Below are 25,669 nucleotides of genomic sequence, written 5' to 3' on the forward strand. Positions count from 1 at the left end.
AACAGTGTTATGGGTTTGGAAGGACATGAGGGTGAATAATTAATGACAGTTTTTATTTTTGGGTGAACTATCCCTTTAAGAATTACACAGCTTGAGTGTTATTGCAAATTAAGTCTCATCAGTAACTAACCTTACATTTGTAGTCAAAAAGCTAACGTTGTTCTTGTTTGTAAGTGGTTGTAACCAAACATAGCCTTGAAATGAAAGACCCTTGGTACACACTTTCTTTACTATATAGTAGGTGAAAAACAGTTCGACTAGAACATCACAGTATTCACAGAATAGTAGGCGAAAAGAATCCAGATAATGCCATGGGACAGGATTTGTGAACAGTAAGGCAACTGACGTGCAAATGACAATGACAACAATACATGAAGTAAATCTGGATTTCCTTCATACAACACACTTTCATACTATAGAACACAATGTAAAACACATTTTAGTAGTTACAAATTAATTACTTATGCAAAATAAGTGCCTATTCAGAGAGTATGTGATTCCAGACAGTATTCTGTTTACAGAGCATGTGAAAATACAATGTTTTGATTCTGCTTCATTATGAGCCCTTTAGTGTTTTCGCTTTAGAGCTAGTTAGTTGCATACATATGCATTTTTTAGTTTGAGGTCTGTCATCCAGTTTAAGACTAATGGCTCTGTGTAAAAATTCAGAGCAATAAACATTTTCATTTGAATGAACGGCAACTGATGCATCTGTAACATAAGCAATTGACATTTTACATGTAAAACATGGCATCTACTACCAGAGAGTGAATTTTAATGCTCATTCAGCTTGTTTGCATTGGTCTGAAGAGACAAAATCATCAGATTTAATCGTATCATATTATCTTTGACCTCAAAATGAGCCCAGAACTCATAACTGTGCTGTTTGCAGTTTTTTGAAAATGAGAATTTCAGAGTTTGTTGTGATTGATTTTTATTTTTAAATAATAATAAAATGTAACTGACACGTTGAAAAAAATGTGTTATTGTTTAACAAGTTTTAGGTTGGTTAATCGATATAAAAAAAAATAATAATCCAAGGAAACACTGGTTACTTACAGTATATACAGTACATGCTGCATAGTGTTGTTGGACACAAGTAATGGTTGTAATTTGACTGTGTGCAGTTCCTGAGCAACACTTCACAGAGTTTTCAATTGGCCATCACTTGACCAATGTCATTAAGACTCATATGATTTGACTCCCGAATGGACATGGACAAATAACCTAATATCTAACAAATTCTTCTCAAACCCTTCACACAGGTTTAATTGTTTATCCAGAGGTATTTAGAAAAATAGATGCAGATTATTAATCTGCAAAGGTCAGGATAAACTTGATGTCCTCAAAATAAACTGCAAGATTTTCATGCATATTTCTGCTGTTTTCTCCTGTTAAAATCCAGGATTAAAGTGGTTCACGCAGCAGAAGTGTAGCAGACAGATGGAAATGCCTTCGGACACCTACGTGCAGCCTGATGAGGCGTTTCCGTCAAACATACATGGCCATCAAATTTAATAGTTTACTGCGTCCTAATGACACGTTAAGAGCAAATGATAATAAAAGAAAAAGAAACCATAACGAATTAAAAAAAGAGAAAGGAACCATTAAACTGCTTGTGACTCCTCAAGGGTAACTTGGCCACTACAGACCGAATCACGCTACATTGACTTCGGTCTACGCATCAAAACATGTCTCATTGTGTTTTGATCACGATCTGACCAAACACTGGACAAGCTATGGTCCTTTCAAAAAGATGAACAATTAAACAAGGACAGTTCTTGCTACGTGATGTGAAACAAAATCATAACGTGGTTGTCCATGTGTCAGAATCGTCTCTTGGCCTCCATCCAGGTCCTCACCTGATTCAATCTTCCTCTTCTCAAGAACGACTGCGGTCCTCTTGCGTTCCAACCAAAATCTTGCTGTAGAGTTTTTGTTGCTCCTCTTTGAAAGTGTCTTTCACTTTTCCACGTTTCAACCCACCGTCCCTGAAAAAAAAAACACAAATCCATTTTCTTTTACCAAACGAAAAGCCATTTACCTACTGAGAAAAGCAGCTTTGATATGCCTACGCTGGTTTACTGGTCTCCCAGTCTGGTCAAAACCATGTGAGCTGGTTTTAGAGGGATTTTGGGTAGATCAGCTAATACCAGACATTTTCTGGTTGTTTTCTGGTACAGCTGTCACTTATCTCTCAATCTACAGCTTATATTAGTGTTTTTATTACTTTTCACTGGCCTCAACATTAATGTTTACACTGTAAAAAAAAAAAAATAGACCATTATTTTAATGGCAAAAGACTTGGAAATTGCTATGGTAAAAAACCTGTTAACTGGTTAACATTAAATTCTCATGCTCTACACATTAAAAAACTGTCTTATGGCATATTTCACAGCATTTTACTGTAAAATTAACAGCATTAAGATGCTATAATGCTATATAGCTATATAGCAATGCTATAAAAAACTAATTCTCTCTTTATGTTTTTTTTTTTACTTATCAGTATACATTAGGGTTCATCTAATCTTGTAAAAGTAATATTGTGTGTGTTACCATACTGGTGTTTTGTATTTGTATGAATGACACTGTGCACCTTCTATATATTAATATATACTTCAGCTTGTGTGATGAGCTTTGACTCTATATCACCAGTGTTTTATGGTGGTTATAAATGTATTATGAAGGAACAAAACAGATTTCAGCACAGACTGGTAACTTAACTCTTTCCCTGACAGATTTATTTATTTATTTATTTTCAGCCACCACAAGCATTTTTGATAATTTTCAGAAGTTTAATTCCCCTCATAATATTTTGATGTATAAATATCTAAACATGCAATCTGGCAAAACATTTAAAAAAAAAAATTATTTTAGGTTCATGCATTCTTTTTTTTATTAACACTTGAATAAGGGTGAGTTTCATGAAAAACAAAGCTGGAAAATTATGTAAAAAAAAAAAAAAAGGCAAGTCCGGATCAGATTCAGAATGATGATCAAAACATAGATGGAATAGATCGCTTCCATCAACACATCCAAAGCTTGCACGGTCCTAAACCACTTACTGGATCATTCTTTTCATTCGGTATTGTTTGGCAGTTTTGATATATATGTTGTTTAACGTTTCATGATCTTGTTATTTTACATATGCAGCTTACAAATGCTTTTCACTGCTTCTTCGCCTTGTTTTAATCCAGACATTCAGTAGTCTTTCAGAAGGTGTGAAATAATACCTCCTACTGAAAGCCAGAAAATTTTGTCAATGGCAGGGAAAGAGTTAACATATAATTGTCATATAAAATTGGTGTTTGTTGTTTTTAGTGAAAATGTAAATTCAGTATGTAAATCCTAAAATGTTGCTTCCATATTTTTAAGGAAAAGCTCCAGCAACCACAGCTGCCTTTTTACCGTAAATTTTACAGATCCTTTCTTTTTTTATACAATAGTACAAGCACAGTCGCTGAGTCCGATATGACAGCTGACTTACCACAGCAGGTCCACCAGACCACCCTGTCTGGCAATGGCTGCCTTTACTCTGTTAGCAAACTGCACTGCATCCTCACCTTCCTGCGAGGAGACAAAACAGACCTTAACAAAAGACCTTGACCTTTGGTTTTAAAATTTATTAGGTGTCTAAAATGAATTTTTATACTTATTTTCAGCATTTTCAGTTTAACCGCATGTTCATTTATAATTGAAGAAACAGATATTATTTTTCTGAAATACAGTAGTAAAACAAACTAAAAATACATAAAGGAAGGACTTCCAACATTATTCCAGTGATTTTCCAGAGAACTTCTGTATCATTCAAGGTGGGGCGGATCACACCAGCACAATGATTTACCTATGGTGACCATTTTGGGGGTTTTTTTTGAGATGGGAGCCTTTTACATGCCTTAAAAAACAATGGTCTATTTGTATATTTGCATGCCCACATGCAAACACAGATGTCCATTTCCAATCTGTGGTGGGTGGACAAAACTCCAAACCCACACGAGCTCATTTGTGCTTTATTTGTGTATTAAATGCATCAATGCAAAAATGGGAAGGGCAGTGCAGCTCATTCATACCACAGATTTTACTGTATTCACAGAGGATGCATGTGTGTGAGCCTTACCTGACGGCTCATCGGAGGCAGATACCACACGCTGCAGACGATGGCCCAGCTACTCATCATCCTGAGCAGATAATTTACCATCCCAAACTTACTGCTGTTCCAGAAGGCATCCCCAAACCGAGGGTCATACTAGAAAAACACGAACAGATGCAAATTAAATGCAATGCAACCATCACCCCAATACTGACAAATTCTTTATTTATTTTTATTTTATAATTATAATAATATTTTTTACAATTTAACATTTCAAGTAATCTTCTTTTAAGGAAGTTTAGATGTTACTGCTAACAAATGCTGATTAGGACATCATTCATGACTTCATCATTTTTCAGTTAAGAGCTGATAAAGAAAGAGATGTACTTCAACCTTTGAAAGCAGCTTTAGAGCTCAGAACAAGAGTGAAACCATTCAGCCTACCAGCTTCAGTGTTAAAGGGGTCATAACTGAGAAACCAAAATTCCCTTGCTATTTTGAAATAAAATAATAATCCGCACTCCCTCGCTATTTTTGATATAAGAGGTCATTTTACCATAAAAAAAAAAATCATGTAAGTTTCAAAACTCAAAACTTTCCCATAAGACTAAAAACAGCTTATATTTAAGGCAGTCTGCCAAAACAACAGCTTGTGGGATGTGACACTCAATGATATATTAATGTGGATAAACACTGCCTCTGCAGAAGATCAATGCCCTGCATTTCAGCCCGGGCCTGACAGGCCCTGACTTTTTCACGCCCCTAGGGCCAGGCTTTGGGCCAATTTTCACGTCATAGTTTAGACGCGGACCAGGCCTCAGGCCTGTTATAGGCTTCTCTGTATTTTATATATTAGACATCCATCAATTAGTGATGAAAATAAATTGCCGCACTGGGGGAAACAACACGAGACCTGAGTCTTTGTTGCAAGGATGAAGTTGCTGATCCTGACTCGCATCTCATCGGTTAGAGAGAAGTGCATATTTACGGATTATGATTATGACTATAATAAAAATAATAAAATTTTGCTTTTGATTGTTCGATTTATCTCGTTAATTTAAAGCGTATATTTATCATGTGTTCGCTGAGTTTTGATTCACTTTTGTGAAGCGCTCCTGTTCAAGGCCGAGATGCAGAAAGCACAGCATGTTTGTTTTCTCCATTTTACAAAAGCACAACGTTTTGTTGATATTGTGAGTGCACACAAATAAAAGTAAACCCTTTACAGTTTCCGAATGATTCATTATTCTTACCTTTATGAGCAAAAATGACGGTGTGTTTTAAATTGATTCCACTGAAAAAAATGCAAGTGATCACGCTGGCACCTCCATGTCCTGTAAAGCACGCATTAGCTTCCACCCCCATGAACAATCTACTGTATACAGCACACATTTATCTAGGTTTAACGTTTAAACATTGTTACTGTTTTATTTCTACAGATTTGATTTTAGGCAAGTCGTGATGATTCGAGAAGGAAAAATGTATCAAACAGGCTATTATCAACTCACTGTCAGCAGCTGTCCGCTTGGTCATTACTTTAAAAAAACATATTTAACGGACAAAAAAAGCTCCAATTTTTTTTTATTGACTTAATAAAAACAAAACAAAATAAAATCACTTTGCCATTACAAAAAAAAAAAAACTGAACTACTTTAATAGCGGAAACCGTAAGCTGTTTTCGGGTTGGGCTGTACTAGGGCCTAAATGTTTCTTTTTACTGAAGTTCCAGACTGCGTCATTAAGAACTTAGTCCTTTGTTCACTTCAATTTATCCCTGGATTTGTTTACAAACAATTTGATGCAGGATTTTCAGAAAGATTGAAACTAAATGACTATATTGGACCTGACAGTAATGTCACAACACACAATTGTAAGTAACTTTAAACAAGCTTGTAATTGGGCATTATACACAATAAATGTTCTACGTTAAATCTCCTACTTCTTAAAATAGCCTACTTCTAAATTATGTAAAAATCTTGGTAACATAATAAGACGACCTCAGAGAACAGAACAAAATAATAAAAAAGGCAATTTCTGACCCCTTAAAAATGACAATTACTAATTATTAATAATATTACTAATACAAGTGTAAAACTAATCAGTATGTCCATTAGGTTTGGAGTGTAAAAGACACGTTTCAGAGGGTATTTGCACATGTAAATGATCAGTGCAAGAAAAAAATAAGCTCTTTAAGTACTCAAAAAAAGACACTGTGGTCTTAGTAGTAGTATTTCTGCACTTTGAGAGACTTGATGCCAGGGTGTTGTGGGTGGTTTTAAGCATGTTGCTATGCTGTTCTGGGATATCTAGATACTTGCTTACTGGACCAAGTCAAAAGAGTCCACCCCCAAGTCCCACGAGATGGCTCAGTTCTCTCCATCTAAGGGATTTTTTAGTTTTTGACTGTACTCATCCACATGTATCCACCCAAAAATCTGAGACCACATAAAAAATCTGGTATTGTTCTCTCTCATTTAAACTTTTACTAAACATTTTAGTATCTTGAAATCTGTAAAACAGAAATTTGACAAGATATCCCCAAATATTTCTTCATTATTTTAAGATTTATGCAATATTTTAGGTCATATCCAATAAACAGATCCAACATTATCATCAGGACTGACACAAAAACTCATTCTGCTTGAAAGCTTCAAAAGAGGGCAAACACATACTAAGATTTTTTAATTCATTTCAATTAATTCATATGATTATGCTGATAATGCAATTCATAAAAAAAACAGTATTTCCATTAGTGGTCTCAGACTACAATGTTTATCATTTTAGCATTATTTATGCTCACAGCATGAGCATTACAAGTCAAGTTGTGCACCAATATTTCATACTTATGTTCAAGGTTTGTTGACACCCCTTACCCAGAGTATTCATTAGAGAAGTGAGATTTCTGACCTTTATGGCGACGGGGTACACAGTTGAGCCAATTTCAAAGCTTCCTTTCTTGAACATCATGACCGATGTATTATTAATGCAGGTTCCTGAAGACAAACCATATAATACACACATGAAACAAACATAATATGGCATTAAAAACCAGTTCAAGACACCTGTTCCATGTTAGTTACCATAACTTTATATACTGTACGTATAGAAATTAGTGGAGAAACTGTAAAAGGTCAAACCAAGTAAGCCCCAAACATTTGAATGGAAATGGATGAAATAAAGGATATGAAGGAGGTCTCCTCTAGTCTCCATTACATATTAATAATAATTTCTAAGTATGAGTTCAACCCACCTTCAGGGAATATGAGGATGGGTAGTTTGCTTTTGTCTTTTACGTGATCGCTCAATCTGAAATAAAATTCATTTAATTAATGGCAATAATACATATGAGTGTCATAAAAAAAACACACAATTCAGCAAAATATTTGAACTAATAATGTTACAAGCAATATTTTTAGAGGAATCCAGCACTTCTGTTCAAAAGCCACAGAAATAAGATAAGCTGTGATGTTGCCTCACCTTCTAGCCACTAGATGTCGATCTTTGACTTCTGAGCGCTCGAACCAAATGTGTGGACAAGCTTTGACCATAGACTTCTGAATGAGCCCCATCAGGCCCCCATGGATCTGACCCACCTATAACACACACATGCAATTAAACCTTTCAGAGCTTCTCTCACACACACACCAACTACAGTTCCAGTCGAGAAACAGACACACACACACACTTTACCATTGCATAGCATCCGTCACTGGCCAGTATAATGGTGTCAATGGGTGACGTGTGGTTGGCGACACAGATGCCTCCATTCTTGGGTTTATTTTCACTGTCCCAGACAAAGACACAGAGAGAAGACTGTGAGCAGGGCGCGTATACAGTGGAAGGAGAAGCAGAGCAATGTGAGCTTGTGCTAAACAGGCCAAATCTAATGAAAGAGTTTGTGCTGACATCCTACAGTTTAGTAGTGTCTTCTTCACGCTATTTTGTTGTCACAAAACATAGACTGTCCCTGTGAAAGGAACCGGTTTGACTGGTCAAGGGAGAGGTCCTGAGAGAAAGACTTTTCATCTTTTCTTTAGATAGAGAGAGAATGCACAGGAGGACAGTGACCTGAACTACATGAAAACATTAAGCCGACGCAGGAATGATAAGCTGAGATAATGACAAAGATGCCATTGAAGGAGTTCAAAATCAGTTGGAGATGGTTCATCTGACCTGACTGAAAAACCAAGCCACTGTTACCTATTGGGTGTTATGACGTCTGATGCCACTCTCTCTATCAGATAACATTAGAATCTGAAAGTGACGATGCTCCATTGATACAGACCCTACTAGAGTTAAAGGGATAGTTTACCCAGAATTACTCGCCCTCTTGTCGTAAGACTTATATTCATCTTCGGAACACAAATTAAGATATTTCTGATGAATTCCTAGAGCTTTGTGTGATTGTGAGCATCTGATTGTGATTGTATGCTTGTGATTGTGCATGTACAAACCCGATTCCAAAAAAATTGGGACATTGTACAAATTGTGAGTAAAAAGGAATGGAATAATTTGGAAAAGTTGATTTCACTAATTCCATTCAAAAAGTGAAACTTTTATTATATTCATTCATTACACAGAGACTGATATATTTTAAATGATTATTTCTTTTAATTTTGATGACTATAACTGACAACTAAGGAAAATCCCAAATTCAGTATCTCAGAAAATTAGAATATTGTGAAAAGGTTAAATATTGAAGACACCTGGTGCCACACTCTAATCAGCTAATTAACTCAAAACACCTTTAAAGGCCTTTAAATGGTCTCTCAGTCTAGTTCTGTAAGGGACACAATCATGGGGAAGACTGCTGACTTGACAGTTGTCCAAAAGACGACCATTGACACCTTGAACAAGTAGGGCAAGACACAAAAGATCATAGCAAAAGAGGCTGGCTGTTCACAGAGCTCTGTGTCCAAGCACATTAATAGAGAGGTGAAGGGAAGGAAAAGATGTGGTAGAAAAAAGTGTACAAGCAATTGGGTTTGTATGTGAATGTTTGATTGTGAGAGTATTTGTGTGATTGTGTGCATGAAAGTGATTGAGAGCATGTGATTTTGAATGCGAGTGTTTGATTGTGATTATTTTAATTGAGCATTTATGTCTGTGACTTTGGATGCTAATGTGAGTGTGAGCATCTGATTGTGAAAGCTTTTATGTGTGATTATGAATGAGCAATTTCAGATTGCACAATGACCCAAAATGCCAAGGCTTCAGATGTTTGGAAATTTCCAGTAAGCTGTGACGCTTCTTACCTGTGATGGTATGTGATGATAGCAGTCAGTCCTCTCACACAGATACGGTAACACATCAGGTGCACTTTCTCACTGAGAAAATTTTTCACCCTGCAAACACACACAGCAACATGTTAATATCCATTAAGGGCTTCACAGATATGTTGGTTCAGCACACTAAAAAAGCAAAACAAATGACAAACACACACAAATTTTTTTTTTTTTTAACCAAGCTTCTTACCTCCCATTGGGCAGAAAACCAATCATGGTGGTGAAGACGACCAATAGGCTCACTCCTGTGATTGCTAATGTTAACCTGATAAACGAAAAGCAAGTCATGTCAGCTCAAACACTGGAACAATCGTTACAAAATGTACACTTTAAAACTATTTTTAATTTAAAAGTGCACAGTAAGTTTTGTTAGCATTTTTCTGGATTTGTGAAACATATGACCTACCCTGTATAGAATATTCAGAGTATTCATCTCACATGAACGTTCATCAATTAATATTTCCTCATTCAATTTCAAATTATTATTATTATTATTTTTTTTAGTCAGCTATAAATGACTAAACGCACCTTTAATATAATTTTTACTTTTGAGCCTTTGACTGGAGATACAAAGATAGAACAGGATATAAATGAAATGAAATAGAGAGACTATAATATGTCACAGGCCAAATATAAACCTACATTGCTATATGATCACCACAGCTCCAAGAGCACGCATTCCCCACCGCACCACAGCTCTGACCCAATGTAGGCTGCTGAAAAATGTAAGCAATGACACTGGGCTTTTAGGTTTCTGTCCATGATTCAATTAATCCCACAATACCCAGGTGAGAACATCTGATTAAACAGAGCTCAGCTATCTCATCTTAAATGTGCACACGGGATGGTGAGGAGTTTCTATTAAAGAATGTGGGTTAAGGCCACGGCCCTGACTGACATTAATCCTACACAAGCTCCATATGGCCCTGAGGGGGTGTCAGAATTAGCCTGTATTTTAAGACGCTATATTCAGACTGTGCCAGAACAGAGCAAGTGTCTCAGGGTGGACCAGTGAGAATGATGTCAAATTATAATGTCAGCCAATCAAAAATAAGAGTTATTATTTATTTAACACTCTAATTAGAAGTTGACTGTTAAAAGAGCTGATTTTTTTCTGCTCTGTCATATGACATACAGGGGTCACCATAAGTATTATAAGGGGTGAGTATTTAATCTACAGATGTATCCAACAATGAACAATGTACTGTATGTATGCTGGATTGTTTTATAACGGACATGTAAATGAGAGCAACAGCAGTTATCTCTGCTGCTCCTTTCTTCATGAAGCAACAGTTTCTAATTTGAATACTTGAATACTATGCCCCCAATGAAAAAACAAATACCTAGAAGGTTATACCACAATTATACCACACATACCATAAAACCAGACATAACTAGCATGGGTCAATTTGTAGCAATAGCCAACAATACATTTTATGGGTCAAAATTATCAGTCAATACTACAATAATAATACAATATAATAAAGATCATGTTCCATTGAGATAATTTGTAAGTTTGCTACCATAAATATAACAAAATATCATTTTTGATAAGTAAAATGCATTGCTAAAAACTTCATTTGGATAACTTTAAAGGTGATTTTCTCAGTATCTTGATTTTTTTGTTTTGCACCCTCAGATTCCAGATTTTCTAATAGTTGTATCTCTGCCAAATATTGTCCTATCCTAACAAACCATACATCAATTTGTTACATTTGTTACATATCGTTGTGTTACTTTGTATGTCAAGGCCCTTCAATGTACCCTGGCATACTTCAGTTCTACTATGTCAAAAACAAACCTGTGGTAGTACCACAATACATTTTAGCACTTGTTAGTTGTTAGCAGTGGCCTCATTTCTTCTTTTCTTTTTCATTTAAGCATACTTCTCTTCTAATCTTCCACATACAGTACGTCACCACCACTGCTCATTGTGTCCCAAAATGTCATTCGGCGGTGAAGCCGCTGGAAGTGTTTAAGTGGCCATCTTACTCTCTTGACAGCCAAAACACTGACCTAAAATCCCCCGATTTAAAGTGTATCGGTCACACGGGATCAGTTTTTATGTTATGTGTATGTAAATTAGTTTTCATCCAAAATATCTTAAATTGTGTCCCAAAGATGAACAAAGCTTTTAAGGGTTTGGAACGACATGGGGATAAAGTGATTAATAACAAAATTTTCATTTTGGGGTGGAGTATCCCTTTAAGTCTGCACCATATGTAGTCAGTATTTATTCTCTGAATGCGTGTATTTTTTATGTCCTGATGAAGAAACATCTATTTCAAGATCACGCAAATTCTATGACATTTTACTACCATTTCAGTTTGCATGGAAGTAAAATGTTATTTATATTAATTTTTAGTTTAACCAGCATTTTAATCATTAACTGCTTCAAAGTGCAGGCTGATAACGAAATCATTGTTTAAACATTTGTAGTTGGCCTACTGTACAGATAAAAACGACAAAACAACAATTACACAAACATCAAGTTTACAAGGAGAATTCAAATATACAGAAAGCATAAATCTTTATTCAGATTTCATAAGCACTTTGTCACTTGAATTGTATATGATGAGGATCTTATCCATATGATGTTTATCATGTTCATTAGTACTGAAAATTAATACGATACGTAACTTTTGATACGGAGAGGAAATGCCCGACATTAAACAAAATTACCATTTGCATTAATTCTTCAGATGTAAAAACGCTGACTCATTAGGTGATGTTTAGTCATTAAAATTACACGATTTCCTATTCATTCAAAAGAATTTATGGGAATACCAATATGGCGGCTTCACTACTATGACGTCATGAGAAATCCAGTTCTCTATTATAGATCAGTGGTTACCAAAAAACAATGTTGGTATCAGTTGATATTGGATAAAGTATATCTGCTAAAACTCAGGATTTAATTGCAATGCTCATTACTCCTACTTTTACATTTATTTTACCTTCAAATGCTCACTAAAGTAATCAGTGAAATAATTTTATAAAATATTTAAATGTAATCTTCAGCAAATCTCAAAATGAATATCGATATGTCATACTGTACATCACAATGATGTGACACCTACATTCACTAGTAGCATTTAAAATTACTGATTTTATTTGTATAGACGAAATAGTACAGAATTGTAACAGTCATTAATGGGTTATTGGTCATAAAGTGGGACTTTATGTTTTACGTTTAATCTAGGACTCCATTTTCCTTCTTCCTCACCTGAGAGGCAGCAGGAACCCATAACGGATGACAACGCCGAGACCCCACAGCACCGTCAGTCTGGTGCTAATGTGATTGAAGTTATAGTTGCTCCTGGTCAGCAGGTTCCACGACTCAAGCTCCTCTGCCGTGAAACGTTTGGTAACCTCGTCGTCTACGATGCTTTCAATCCCACGCCGGCAGAAGTAGAAGGTGTCTGACATCTCGAACTCTGATGAGGAAGGGGAGGGGCCTGTAGTGGTGGAGGCGGAGCCATCCAAATCTTGGCTGCTGCCATTTCGCCGAATCTCTTTGAGCTCCTCTTCCAGCGATGTAGGTTCTTTAGCAATAATGCCTGAGATTACATAATAAATACAATATCAAAATACTTTTAATATGCATCCAAATTAACAGACATCGCCAGTTATTGTTCCCTGATCTTTCTGCTTATAGGTCAACTGAAAGAAAAAAAAAACATCCAGAGAAATCGACAGAGCACTTGGGAAACACCAAAACAAGCAATGCCCCAAGCAGATGAGCACACAGCAGGAATAATATAGATCATTTTTCTACAGGTGTAACAGCACACAGTGTTTACACAGCCACTGATACACGTACCATTAAGACTGTAAGGCTTGTACAGTAGATGGTTCTTCTCCTTGGCTCCTCTTTCCATCCTCACTGTGGCCCACTGTAAAACAAACTCAAATTAATGCAATCTTATTACCACTGCAACATCCTAGTAATGTTTTATTATTGTAAGAATGATCATGAAAGGATTTTAATCCCTGCAGCACACTATTACAATTCTAATGTAATAAAACTCATACACATCCTCAATGGATTTATATCATAATGGACCTTAAAATAAAACTGCCTGTTTCATGATTTGAAAACACACTGCAGTGGACTGTAGCACAAACACACACAGACAAGCACACATATTGAATATTCCCCTATAGGGAACAACAAGCGCTTTATTGAAAAGCTGTGGGAGGAAGGAATAATGTCAGTATGTTAATTCAGGCATGTGGAGCACACAATGCACTCAACAACTTGCTGCACTGAGAATCAGAAAACACTGAAGGGCTGCTATTGATATCTTGCAAAATTAACACAGGTTTTGCTTTAACTTCAATACCTCAATGTGAGCCTATTTTTTTGTTTAATTTGTTTTAATTCTTCCAATCTTTAATAACAGTTCTTTGATATTTTTCACAATTTCGTCCAAGGAGATTATGGTACAGTAAAGCTTTCCATCCAAACTGCAGAGCCGTAGGTGCTACACGCAGTCAGGAATAGCACTTTTTAGCGTTTTACTTATGTTTGACTCTCATTTTTAGGAACAAGATAAACTTCCTCTTTATTATTGCTTCCCCATGACTAGGTTGCCCAAGCTGAATGTTGTTTAACACCCAAACAACATAACGTTTAAATAGCATGTCTCCTTTATTTAAAAAAATTCTCCTGTTTGTTGTTGGAAAAATACTTCATTCCAGAAATTTCAGGCAGCAGGACTAGAGTCGCACATACATGTCTGCTCATGCTGTGCGAGTGCACAAATGGTTACATAACGTCTTCAGGCGGATGTGAGGTCATGGTGAAATAAATCAGCCACAGCTGGAGAGGAGCCGACCCTCGGCTCTTCACTCCACCTCTATTCCTGGCTCTCAACTCCATGATTATAATATGGGGGAGAAACAGTGCCATTAAAGAAAGAAAATTATGCTTTTTCTAGAAACGGTCAACAGATGTGCCTCTGATCAACATGTCTTCCTCATCCAATCTAATTTCTTATATCTGGCCTCTTAGGCTATTATGTACACAGAAGCTAACAGGTTTTAGACCAATAAAAATGCAAACAGTGCACTCAATATTCAATATTCATTTATATGGCATTCTAAGGTTTATCAAATAATATTATGAGAGTGCCTTAATATTATTTGATAAACCTTAGAATGCCATATAAATACCATTGCACATGAATAAGGATGAACAGTATTGTTATCACACCAGCTATCTAATGATTCTGGTAAACATTAAATGTTTAACAGTTGTTTAATGTTTAATCTTTTGGATTTTAAAACTTACAATTCTTTTTAAAAATGCTAATCATTTAATAATAGTTTAATGTAATATTCTACAAATATCATAACAGATACATCCATTTTTCTTACTGTACATTACAGTGTTGTGATGCCTAAGTTAATTTATCGTATTTAAAACAACTGATTTAATTTGAATAACTAATCATTCAGTCATCGCTCACTCCAACCTTCCTGTCAACTCTATGCTATTCAGTAAACAAATGCAAGACAGTCTAAACAACAGCATCCTGAAAGAGAGCAAGATGACCTTCAACTCACCTTAAACACCTTGAGCAGCATCTTCATGTAGAGGCTGCGAATACCGAAGGACAGACCGAAAATGGCAGGAACAATGATGAAGACCAAGAGCAGTGTAAACCAGACAGTGAAAGAGATGCCCAACAGCATGCACAGCAGATTATTGAAAGGAGACATAAAAGGGCCCATTTTTACAAAATGAAAAAGTGGTTTGTTTTTAAGAAGAAAATAAATAAATCAGGAAAAAAAAGTGGACACCCCCAAAAGCAGCTTTCTCTGTCACTTTTAGGGTCAAAGTCTCCAGAGCATGAGGTGGAACGGGTCCATAAATAAGACAGGTGACATTATAAAGTCTTTCATTTCCATTGGCGCATGACTGGATGAAGCAAACACATCATTCTGCATGTGGCACTGCCCAGAGGCGAAGTACTTCACATTTAATGATGCATATTCTTCAACACTGGCAATTGAAATGACTGTTGGCTCAGAACTAGACAGCTCTTCGCTCAGGACCCTGAAAAAAAGAAACCTGGAGAATGTGGAGGAAACACAAACAGGAAAAGATTACAGTTCAATTAAATTCAAGTACAGGCTTATTCAAATCAAACCAATAGGGATTGAACACACCAAAGTAAACACAAAAGGATGATAACAAAGCCAAACAGAGTGGCCTGGAGCTACACTGGGATCTTAAACAAGGACACGTGAGTCAAAGAGCTCCCATGAGTACAGAGGGGTTGGAGACACACTCACATAACAGAGGAGAGGAGAGGAGATTACAGGACAGGACAGAGGACAGGAAAGGAGATTACAGGACAGGAGAGGACAGGACTGGACTGTACTGGACTGGAGAGGAGAGGAGAGGAGAGGAGAGGAGAGGAGAGGAGAGGAGAGGAGAGGAGAGGAGAGGAGAGGACTGGAGAGGACTGGAGAGGAGAGGAGAGGACAGGACAGGACAGGACAGGACAGGACAGGACAGGACAGGAGAGGAAAGGACTGGAGAGGAGAGGAGAGGAGAGGAGAGGAGAGGACAGGACAGGACAGGACAGGAGAGGAGAGGAGAGGAGAGGAAAGGACTGGAGAGGAGAGGAGAGGAGAGGAGAGGAGAGGAGAGGAGAGGAGAGGAGAGGAGAGGAGAGGACAGGACAGGAGAGGAGAGGAGAGGAGAGGAGAGGAGAGGAGAGGAGAGGAGAGGAGAGGACAGGACAGGACAGGACAGGACAGGACAGGACTGGAGAGGAGAGGAGAGGAGAGGAGAGGAGAGGAGAGGAGAGGAGAGGAGAGGAGAGGAGAGGAGAGGAGAGGAGAGGAGAGGAGAGGAGAGGACAGGACAGGACAGGACTGGAGAGGAGAGGAGAGGACTGGACAGGACAGGAGAGGACAGGACAGGACAGGACAGGAGAGGAGAGGACAGGACAGGACAGGACAGGACAGGACAGGAGAGGAGAGGAGAGGAGAGGAGAGGAGAGGAGAGGAGAGGAGAGGACTGGAGAGGAGAGGAGAGGAGAGGAGAGGAGAGGAGAGGAGAGGAGAGGAGAGGAGAGGACAGGAGAAGACAGGACAGGACAGGACAGGACAGGACAGGACTGGAGAGGAGAGGAGAGGAGAGGAGAGGACAGGAGAAGACAGGACAGGACAGGACAGGACAGGACAGGACAGGACTGGAGAGGAGAGGAGAGGAGAGGAGAGGAGAGGAGAGGAGAGGAGAGGAGAAGACAGGACAGGACAGGAGAGGAGAGGAGAGGAGAGGACTGGAGAGGAGAGGAGAGGACAGGACAGGGCTGGAGAGGAGAGGAGAGGAGAGGAGAGGAGAGGAGAGGACAGGACAGGACAGGACAGGACAGGAGAGGAGAGGAGAGGACAGGACAGGGCTGGAGAGGAGAGGAGAGGAGAGGAGAGGAGAGGAGAGGAGAGGACAGGACAGGGCTGGAGAGGAGAGGAGAGGAGAGGAGAGGAGAGGAGAGGAGAGGAGAGGACAGGACAGGACAGGACAGGACAGGACAGGACAGGACAGGACAGGACAGGACAGGACAGGACTGGAGAGGAGAGGACAGGAGAGGAGAGGACAGGAGAGGACAGGATAGGAGAGACTAATGCAACTCATTCTGATTTTTACTTTAAGTACCAAACTAAAATATACTGTCCATGCATTAAGAAACCATTGTTTTTATTGTTAACTCAAATTACTAATAACTATTTTCAGCACTTGATATAAAACTAATATAAAACAAATTAGAATAAGTTTAAAGGTAGAGTTTGTAAGATATTTACAGTAAAATATCCAAAAACCACTAGGCTAGTGTTATATATTTTGTCTGGCTGATTACTAACAAAATCTCTAATGTTTTCAACTACTTGTAAATCATGAGAAAATCCCCATTCTAAACAGTGACATGGCGCACTGTCTTTCAAGATGCTGTTGTTTAGACTGACTTGCATTTGTTTAATGAATAGCATAGAGTTGACAGGAAGGTTGGAGTGAGAGCGATGACTGAATGATTAGTTATTCAAATTAAATCAGTTGTTTTAAATACGATAAATTAACGTATGCATTACACCACTGTAATGTACAGCAAGATAAATGGATGTATCTGTTATGATATATGTAGAATATTACATTAAACTATTATTAAATTATTAGCATTTTTAAAAAGTATTTTAAGTTTTAAAATCCAAAAAATTAAAAATTAAACAACCGTTAAACATTTAATGTTTACCAGAATCATTAGATAGCTGGTGTGATAACAATACTGTCCATCCTTATTCATGTGCAATGGTATTTATATGGCATTCTAAGGTTTATCAAATAATATTAAGGCACTCTCATAATACATGTTAAAAAAACATGGCATCATCACAGTACCTTGTTCAAAAAACTATAATACTAAAATGGTGCATTTTAATACTTTTTTCATTTCTGTAGTGCACTTAGTAGTGTGAACTTCTCATGTGCTTCCAGAGCACACTGACAGGTTTTACATATTTATAATTTTATATTATTGTAGCCATCTGATAAGATGTGGATGGAGTTGGGAGGCTATTGAATATTGAGTGCACTGTTTGCATTTATATTGGTCTAAAACCTGGTAGCTTCTGTGTACGTAAAAGCCTTAGAGGCCAGGTATAAGAAATGAGATTGGATGAGGAAGACGTGTTGATCAAATGCACATCTGTTGATCGTTTCTAGAAAATGCATCATTTTCTTCCTTTAATGGCACAATAACACAATCCACCATCAAACATGCAAGAAGAAGTAAATAAGGAACTGCTTGAAGCAATCTAGTGCTTTGCTGGACGCTAGACACTACTTCCGCATTTGTCCACGACACTGTTGTCATGTGGGTTCTACGTCAGTAAAGGCGGTAACAAAGGGTAACTAACGTCATTGACAGGCGACTGCACTGCGCCATGACACTGTTTAGCTTGCTTCAAGCAGTTCCTTATTTACTTCTTCTTGCATGTTTGATGGTGGATTGTGTTACTTATTTATGAAACATAATTACTGTTTACCGTCTGCCACTGGTTCTGTCGACAAGGACAGCTCATGTAAACGTAAGCATACGGGCCAACCAAACGACCCAAGAAGAGTTTGGGACAAGAGGAGAGAAAGAGCGAGGATCAATATCGGAGTTGCATTTTCTAGATGGAGAGAGCTTCGCGACAAACTTCAACTAGAAATAGATGCCGATCTCACTTGTGTTTTACTCAACAGGTGAGTTGTTTTGATTTGCATCTTTACAGAAAACGTTTGCTATTATAACGATCAAAAAGATTAGTATTATGGGGCATACATGCCAAACGCGGGGCATCGCGTCTCTAGACCCGCGCGAGGACATGTCTGATCCATAGTCTGATCGTGTCTAATCTAATATACTCGCGCAAATCGTTGGTGAACTCGTATGTGCTATGTATGCCCAATTATTGTGTTTGAATGTACACGAGTGTATATATTTGTTGAACAAGTGGTAATCGTTGTCCTATCATCTGACTAAACAGTAATCAATTAATTAGATAATTTAGTCAAACTATATTTGCTGTTCCACGCTCCTATTTAGCGTAGTCAAACCACACGATTGTTATTGTTTTGATAGTGTGCCCTCTAGTGGCTGGTACTACAACCTGTACCTTTAAATAAAATAAGTTTAAGTAATTAAGTAATAAGGTAATATAATTAACAAAACTAGTGGTGCTCCGATCGGCAGATCGTTATGCGCATCTCGTCAGTAAAGCCGGTTCCCTATCTGTCGGTCACTACGAGTTATGTCGACCGACAAATGGGGTCTCACTTGGGAGGCCAATCATCTCTGATTTTAAGAGAAAACGCCAATGAAATTGGCAAGTGGATTAACACACCTGAGCCACTCCCCGTGCCAGCGGGTATAAATAGGGCGACAGGTGCATCCACTCATTAGATTTTTGCTTCGGAGCCGAGTAGTCGATGAAGAAGATCACTACAAAGCCATTCATCTTTGTTTTCGGTAGAGCTGTTCCTGGTCGGTGTGACGGCGCGTTACAGTGGTGTCCCTGCGAGCGGCGATTCCCCTGGGCGCTTCGGCTAAAAGAGACAGTTCTCTAAAAGAGCAAATCACGGACGATTCGCGTCTTTTTCAAGATGCCGTTTCGTCCGTGTCCTTCTGGATGCGGTCGTTTCCTGTCTTCGGTTGACGGTCACGAGCGTTGTCTGCAGTGTCTGGGCGTCCAACACGCTGAGGCTGCGCTCGTGGATGATTCATGCGTCTATTGTGGGCGTATGAACATGGCAGCGCTGCGATCGCGTCTCTCACTCCTCAAGGGGAGTGCAGCAGACCCCTCTGTCGCCACCCGTCCCGGTCTCTCTGGCTCGCCGGCCGCGAAGTCCTCGAGGAAGTCGACCAAGCGGCCCTGACACGGGCAACTCGGAGATGCGGAGAACTGCTCTTCAGGAGATGGCGAAGACAGCGCCACTCCTTCCCCCGGAGGAGGGCCGGGCGGAGAATCTTCAGTTTCTGTTTTGTTCTGTTCCGCCACTGGCCGGACGGCCAGTGGTACCCACATTTTCAATAAAAGAGCAAATTCTCCTTCCTCCGAGTTGCAAGGCTCGTGGCTTGACAATGAGCGACGCACAGCTTCCTCACTCTCACCCACGACGCCCCCTTTCGCCAGCGGCCAAGAGGTCGCGGTTCGGAGACGCAACGCCTCTCCACGCGTCTCTGGCCAGTTCCTCCAGGAACACGAGGAGTGTGGTTGCGATGACCCAGGACGCAGTGCCTTCTGGGCCTTCCGGCACGACTCCCCATCGCTGCACCACTGCGGGTATGTCGACTGTCCCTTTGGTGCCACTTGTACGGTATCTGGGAGCGTGGCTTGCACTGCCCAACCCGTCACGCTGGCTCATCCGGACGGTTCGACTCGGCTATGCGATTCAATTCGCCCGGCGACCCCCCAAGTTCAATGGCGTGCTCGAGACTTCGGTGGCAGTCCAGGACGCCCCTGTCTTGCGCGAGGAGATTGCTGTCCTCCTGGCGAAGGATGCAATCGAGCCGGTCCCTCCAGCCGAGATGAGGACGGGGTTTTACAGCCCTTACTTCATCGTGCCCAAGAAGAGCGGTGGCCTTCGACCTATCCTGGATCTGCGAGTCTTGAATCGGGCCCTACACAAGCTCCCGTTCAGGATGTTGACGCAGAAACGCATTATCAAATGCGTCCAGCCCCAGGACTGGTTTGCAGCGATCGACCTGAAAGACGCGTACTTTCATGTCTCTATCCTCCCTCGTCACAGACCGTTCCTGCGCTTTGCTTTCGAGGGTCAGGCATGGCAGTACAAGGTCCTCCCCTTCGGGCTCTCCCTGTCCCCCCGTGTCTTCACGAAGGTCGCGGAGGGCGCCCTTGCCCCACTTTGGGAAGTGGGCATCAGGATCCTCAACTATCTCGACGACTGGCTCATTATGGCCCGGTCCCGAGAAGAGTTGTGCGATCACAGGGACTTCGTGCTTCGGCACCTCAGTCAGTTGGGGCTTCAGGTCAACCGAGAGAAGAGCAAGCTCTCCCCTGTGCAGAGAATCTCTTATCTCGGTATGGAGTTAGACTCGGTGAGTATGACGGCACGTCTCACCAGCGAGCGTGCCCACTCAGTGCTGAACTGCCTGAGTTCCTTCAGAGGCAGGACAGTGGTACCGCTGAAACACTTTCAGAGGCTCCTGGGGCATATGGCATCCGCAGCCGCAGTCACGCCGCTCGGATTGCTTCATATGAGACCACTTCAGCACTGGTTACACTCCCGAGTCCCGAGATGGGCATGGCGCCGCGGTACACATCGTGTCACCATCACACTGATGTGTCGCCGCCTATTCAGCCCTTGGTCGGACCTTGCCTTTCTACGGGCCGGCGTGCCCTTAGAACAAGTGTCCCGGCACGTTGTTGTCACAACAGATGCCTCCAACTCGGGCTGGGGCGCGACATGCAACGGGCAGGCAGCCTCAGGGTCCTGGACAGGACCTCGACTGCTTTGGCACATCAACTGCCTGGAGTTGCTGGCAGTGCATCTAGCTTTGCGACGGTTTCGTCCGCTAGTGCTGGACAAGCACGTGTTGGTCCGCACGGACAACACTGCGGCTGTTTCGTACATCAACCGACAAGGCGGGTTACGATCACGTCGCATGTCTCAACTCGCCCGTCATCTCCTCCTCTGGAGTCAGACGTGGCTCAAGTCGCTGCGCGCTGTCCACATCCCGGGGGAGCTCAATCGTGCAGCCGACGCGCTCTCACGACAGCTCACTTTCCCCGGGGAATGGCGACTCCATCCCCAGACGGTCCAGCTGATCTGGAGTCGATTCGGGGAAGCCCAGGTAGACCTGTTTGCTTCCCACGAGTCCTCCCACTGCCAGCTGTACTATTCCCTGTCCCAGGCCCCCCTGGGCACAGATGCACTGGCACACAGCTGGCCTCGGGCTTTACGCAAGTATGCGTTTCCCCCAGTGAGCCTGCTCGCACAGACACTGTGCAAGGTCAGGGAGGACGAGGAACAGGTCCTGTTGGTTGCGCCTTACTGGCCCACCCGGACCTGGTTTTCGGAACTCATGCTCCTCGTGACAGCCCCTCCCTGGCGCATCCCCCTGAGGAGAGACCTTCTCTCTCAGGGGCTTGGCACCATTTGGCACCCGCGTCCAGATCTCTGGAACCTCCACGTGTGGCTTCTAGACGGGACGCGGCAGACCTAAGTGATCTGCCCCCAGCGGTGGTAGACACTATCACTCAGGCTAGAGCCCCTTCTACGAGGCAGGCCTATGCTCTGAAGTGGAGTCTGTTCACGAATTGGTGTTCTTCTCACCGAGAAGACCCCCGGAGATGCCCGGTCAGAGTCGTGCTTTCTTTCCTGCAAGGTAGGCTGGAGCGTGGGCTGTCACCCTCCACCCTGAAGGTGTATGTGGCTGCCATTGCAACACATCACGATGCAGTGGACGGCCGGTCCCTGGGGAGGCATGACCTGATCGTTAGGTTCCTGAGGGGTGCCAGAAGGTTACATCCTCCTAGGACACCCCTGATTCCCTCCTGGGACCTCTCTATTGTCCTGGCGGGACTTCAGAGGGGTCCCTTTGAGCCGCTGGATTCGGTTGAGCTGAAGTTCCTGTCTCTCAAGACAGCGCTCCTGATCGCGCTCACTTCCATCAAGAGGGTCGGGGACCTCCAAGCATTTTCGGTAAGTGAAGAGTGCCTTGTGTTCGGGCCGGCCTACTCTCACGTTGTCCTGAGACCCCGGCCTGGATACGTGCCCAAGGTTCCCACCACTCCCTTCCGAGACCAGGTGGTGAACCTGCAAGCGCTGCCCCTGGAGGAGGCAGATCCAGCCTTGTCGTTGCTGTGTCCCGTAAGAGCGCTTCGCATATACGTGGACCGCACCCAGAGCTTCAGAAGCTCTGAGCAGCTCCTGGTCTGCTTTGGAGGTCAGCAGAAGGGGAAGGCTGTCTCTAAGCAGAGGTTGGCCCACTGGATAGTGGACGCCATCGCCTTGGCTTACCATTCCCAAGGCGAGCCGTGCCCCCTGGGGGTGAGGGCCCACTCCACACGGAGTGTGGCCTCCTCCTATGCATTGGCGCACGGCGCCTCTCTGGCAGACATCTGTCGAGCTGCGGGCTGGGCGACACCTAACACTTTTGCGAGGTTTTACAACCTCCGTGTAGAGCCAGTTTCTTCCCGTGTGTTGGGTAACAGGTAATTGGCGGGAAGGGCTGGCTGGGTGTCTCGCTTGCTGCGCCATTCCCCCTAACACGGGGATGTGAGCGCCTTCTTCTCCCAGTAGAGTTCCCCGGTTGGCGTACCCTGGTCGAGCATCCTCCAGCACCCTCGGCGTCAGACTTGGCGGAGCAGTCTGTCGCCAGGCCCAGTACTGGCGTTAGCATGCCCGGAGTTCGGTCAGCCCCTGTACTGGGCTAGGTGTCCATATGGCTGGGTTCCCTACGGGTAATCCCATATGTGTATTCTTCCACGGTAAGGTTTCCCTCTTGGCAAACCCGTGTCTTCCCTTGACAGACCGTTCTGTCGGTCTCTTCTGGCAGCCGTTCCATCCCTACTCCAAGGTAGGACCTGCCTCAGAGACCCCTTCCATATGTAGTACTGCCCCCTGGGTCAGTCCATATCGGTATATCCACATGTCACCTCCCTACAGGTAGGATGTGGTCTCCGTAGCGGCCTTTCCTAAAGGCTCGCTTCCCCATTGTCTTGCCAGCTGAAAGAACAAATAGGGAAGATTTGAAGCTGTCTTTCACCGAAGGTTGAAATCCCTTCCATTTACTTTATGTGGGCGGAACAGCAGCATGGCCTTCTCCAGCAGCGATGTACTCACCCTTTGGCCCCTTCGGTACCAAGGTCAGTGAATTTGCGCTGGGGCTTTGGGAAGGTTACGACCTTAAGCGTAGCTTTTGTGGCACGCCAAGGCTTGTCAACAATTGCAGCGCCTCAGGGTTGTGACGGGGTTCAGGTTATGGCGTTTTCCATAGGACCCCATTTGTCGGTCGACATAACTCGTAGTGACCGACAGATAGGGAACGTCTCGGTTACGTACGTAACCCTCGTTCCCTGATGGAGGGAACGGAGACGTTATGTCCCCATGCCACAACCTTGAACCATTCGCTGTTGCCGGGACACGTTCTCGGCTCCTCAGCGTAAAACCTAATGAGTGGATGCACCTGTCGCCCTATTTATACCCGCTGGCACGGGGAGTGGCTCAGGTGTGTTAATCCACTTGCCAATTTCATTGGCGTTTTCTCTTAAAATCAGAGATGATTGGCCTCCCAAGTGAGACCCCATTTGTCGGTCGACATAACGTCTCCGTTCCCTCCATCAGGGAACGAGGGTTACGTACGTAACCGAGACGTTCTCTAATCAGCGGTTAATTCCATCAGGTGTATGATTTCACATAGAGCAGCTGTTACTACACAGAGCCGTTGTTAATAGAGAAGATGCGCAAATTCACTTAATTTTCAGCGTTTATTGGCGCATCTTCTCAGTTAACAACGGCTCTGTGTAGTAACAGCTGCTCTATGTGAAATCATACACCTGATGGAATTAACCGCTGATTAGAAAACCGGCTTTACTGACGAGATGCACATAACGATCGGCCGATCGTGATCGGAGCACCCCTAAACAAAACCAACAAAACAAAATAAAAGCTATATACAAACATTAAAAACACTAATAAAAATAAAAGCACATAAATTATTAAAACTTGTACTAAAAATAAAATAAGAAAATCTGAAATATAATCCTCAAAATTAATAAATAATATAATAGTAGCCTATAAATAAATTAAATAATTATTTAATACTTATAGAAATATAGTGCTATAGAAATAAAGCTTACTTACTTACTTCTAAAATAACATTGTCTGAAAAGGAGATACAGTTTCACTTCAGTAAATCTGAAGCTCTAAACTCTGCAAATTAACCTACTTAAATCACTATTTTTTCTAAATCCTGACCTTAGTAATGATCTTTAAAAAGCAGAAGGGAAAAGGGGCATGCAGTTGAGAAACCGTTTATTGCCTTGTAAATTAACTGGGAATAATTTGGAACAATCTGAATACAATGATTTGCTTCATGTTAAAATAAAGAGAATGACAATTATATATTTTACATTCAAATGCATTTCATAAACTGTTCTGAATAAAAATAAGTAGAATAAATTGGATTTCGTTAAATAACATTCTAAGGAGGAAACAAAAACTTTCCTTAGAAATGCAGTTGAAGTTCAACAGCACTTGACTACAATTAAACAAAATCCTTGCAGTAGTAACAGTTATGAAGAATAATTAATCAAGTACTTACTTACACGTCAGTTTGTATTATATCCCTGTTCGAAACAAAAGTTGATCCGCTGCATGACTTTATTGGTAATCTCTGCCTGCTTAATCTTTCAGCTAACAGTTGATTGATGAACGGACCGAGCAGGGGATCGGTTGAACGTCGTACCGATCATTTCACAGACGCGCCGCTCACGAACCGCTGTATCTACAGAAACACTTATTATGGAGCCGAAGGCGCGTCCTCACACCGGCAGAGCAGACTGTCACGAAGATCCGCGTGTCGCGAGTGACGTCCGAGCTGACGCGAGTCTGTGACCACATCACGGGAATCTTCATCCGAGTCAGACTCAGACTGTCTGCCCCCAGCTCAGAAAACACCATCCGCTGCGGCGACACAGTCAGATCTCAAGGCGTTTTCTGACTCACTAGAGAATTTTGTACTCTGAAAATAACCCTTAGCTATATTCA

At 41.6% G+C, this 25,669-nt stretch overlaps 1 protein-coding gene across 6 annotated transcripts; it reads right to left on the reverse strand.

Annotated features, from left to right (window-relative positions):
* Positions 1-36: 36 nt before the first annotated feature.
* Positions 37-25,669, reverse strand: LOC127963806 (glycerol-3-phosphate acyltransferase 4). Of its 6 annotated transcripts, none has more exons than XM_052563870.1 (13): positions 25,228-25,669; positions 14,947-15,454; positions 13,199-13,271; positions 12,602-12,935; positions 9,566-9,640; positions 9,346-9,435; positions 7,781-7,874; positions 7,568-7,683; positions 7,341-7,396; positions 6,998-7,083; positions 4,118-4,246; positions 3,488-3,567; positions 37-1,991 (listed from the first exon to the last, which is right to left on the reverse strand). In XM_052563870.1, exons 2-13 carry the CDS (start codon positions 15,112-15,114, stop codon positions 1,883-1,885), a joined length of 1,410 nt encoding a protein of 469 aa, XP_052419830.1. In that variant the 5' UTR covers positions 15,115-15,454; positions 25,228-25,669; the 3' UTR covers positions 37-1,882. The 6 variants fall into 6 exon arrangements, with proteins under 6 accessions (XP_052419830.1, XP_052419831.1, XP_052419832.1 ...); XM_052563871.1 differs by having other exon boundaries at positions 25,224-25,669; XM_052563872.1 differs by having other exon boundaries at positions 14,947-14,980; positions 25,228-25,667.

The sequence above is a fragment of the Carassius gibelio genome, chromosome B8, assembly GCF_023724105.1.
Source record: "Carassius gibelio isolate Cgi1373 ecotype wild population from Czech Republic chromosome B8, carGib1.2-hapl.c, whole genome shotgun sequence".
Lineage (NCBI taxonomy): Eukaryota > Metazoa > Chordata > Actinopteri > Cypriniformes > Cyprinidae > Carassius > Carassius gibelio.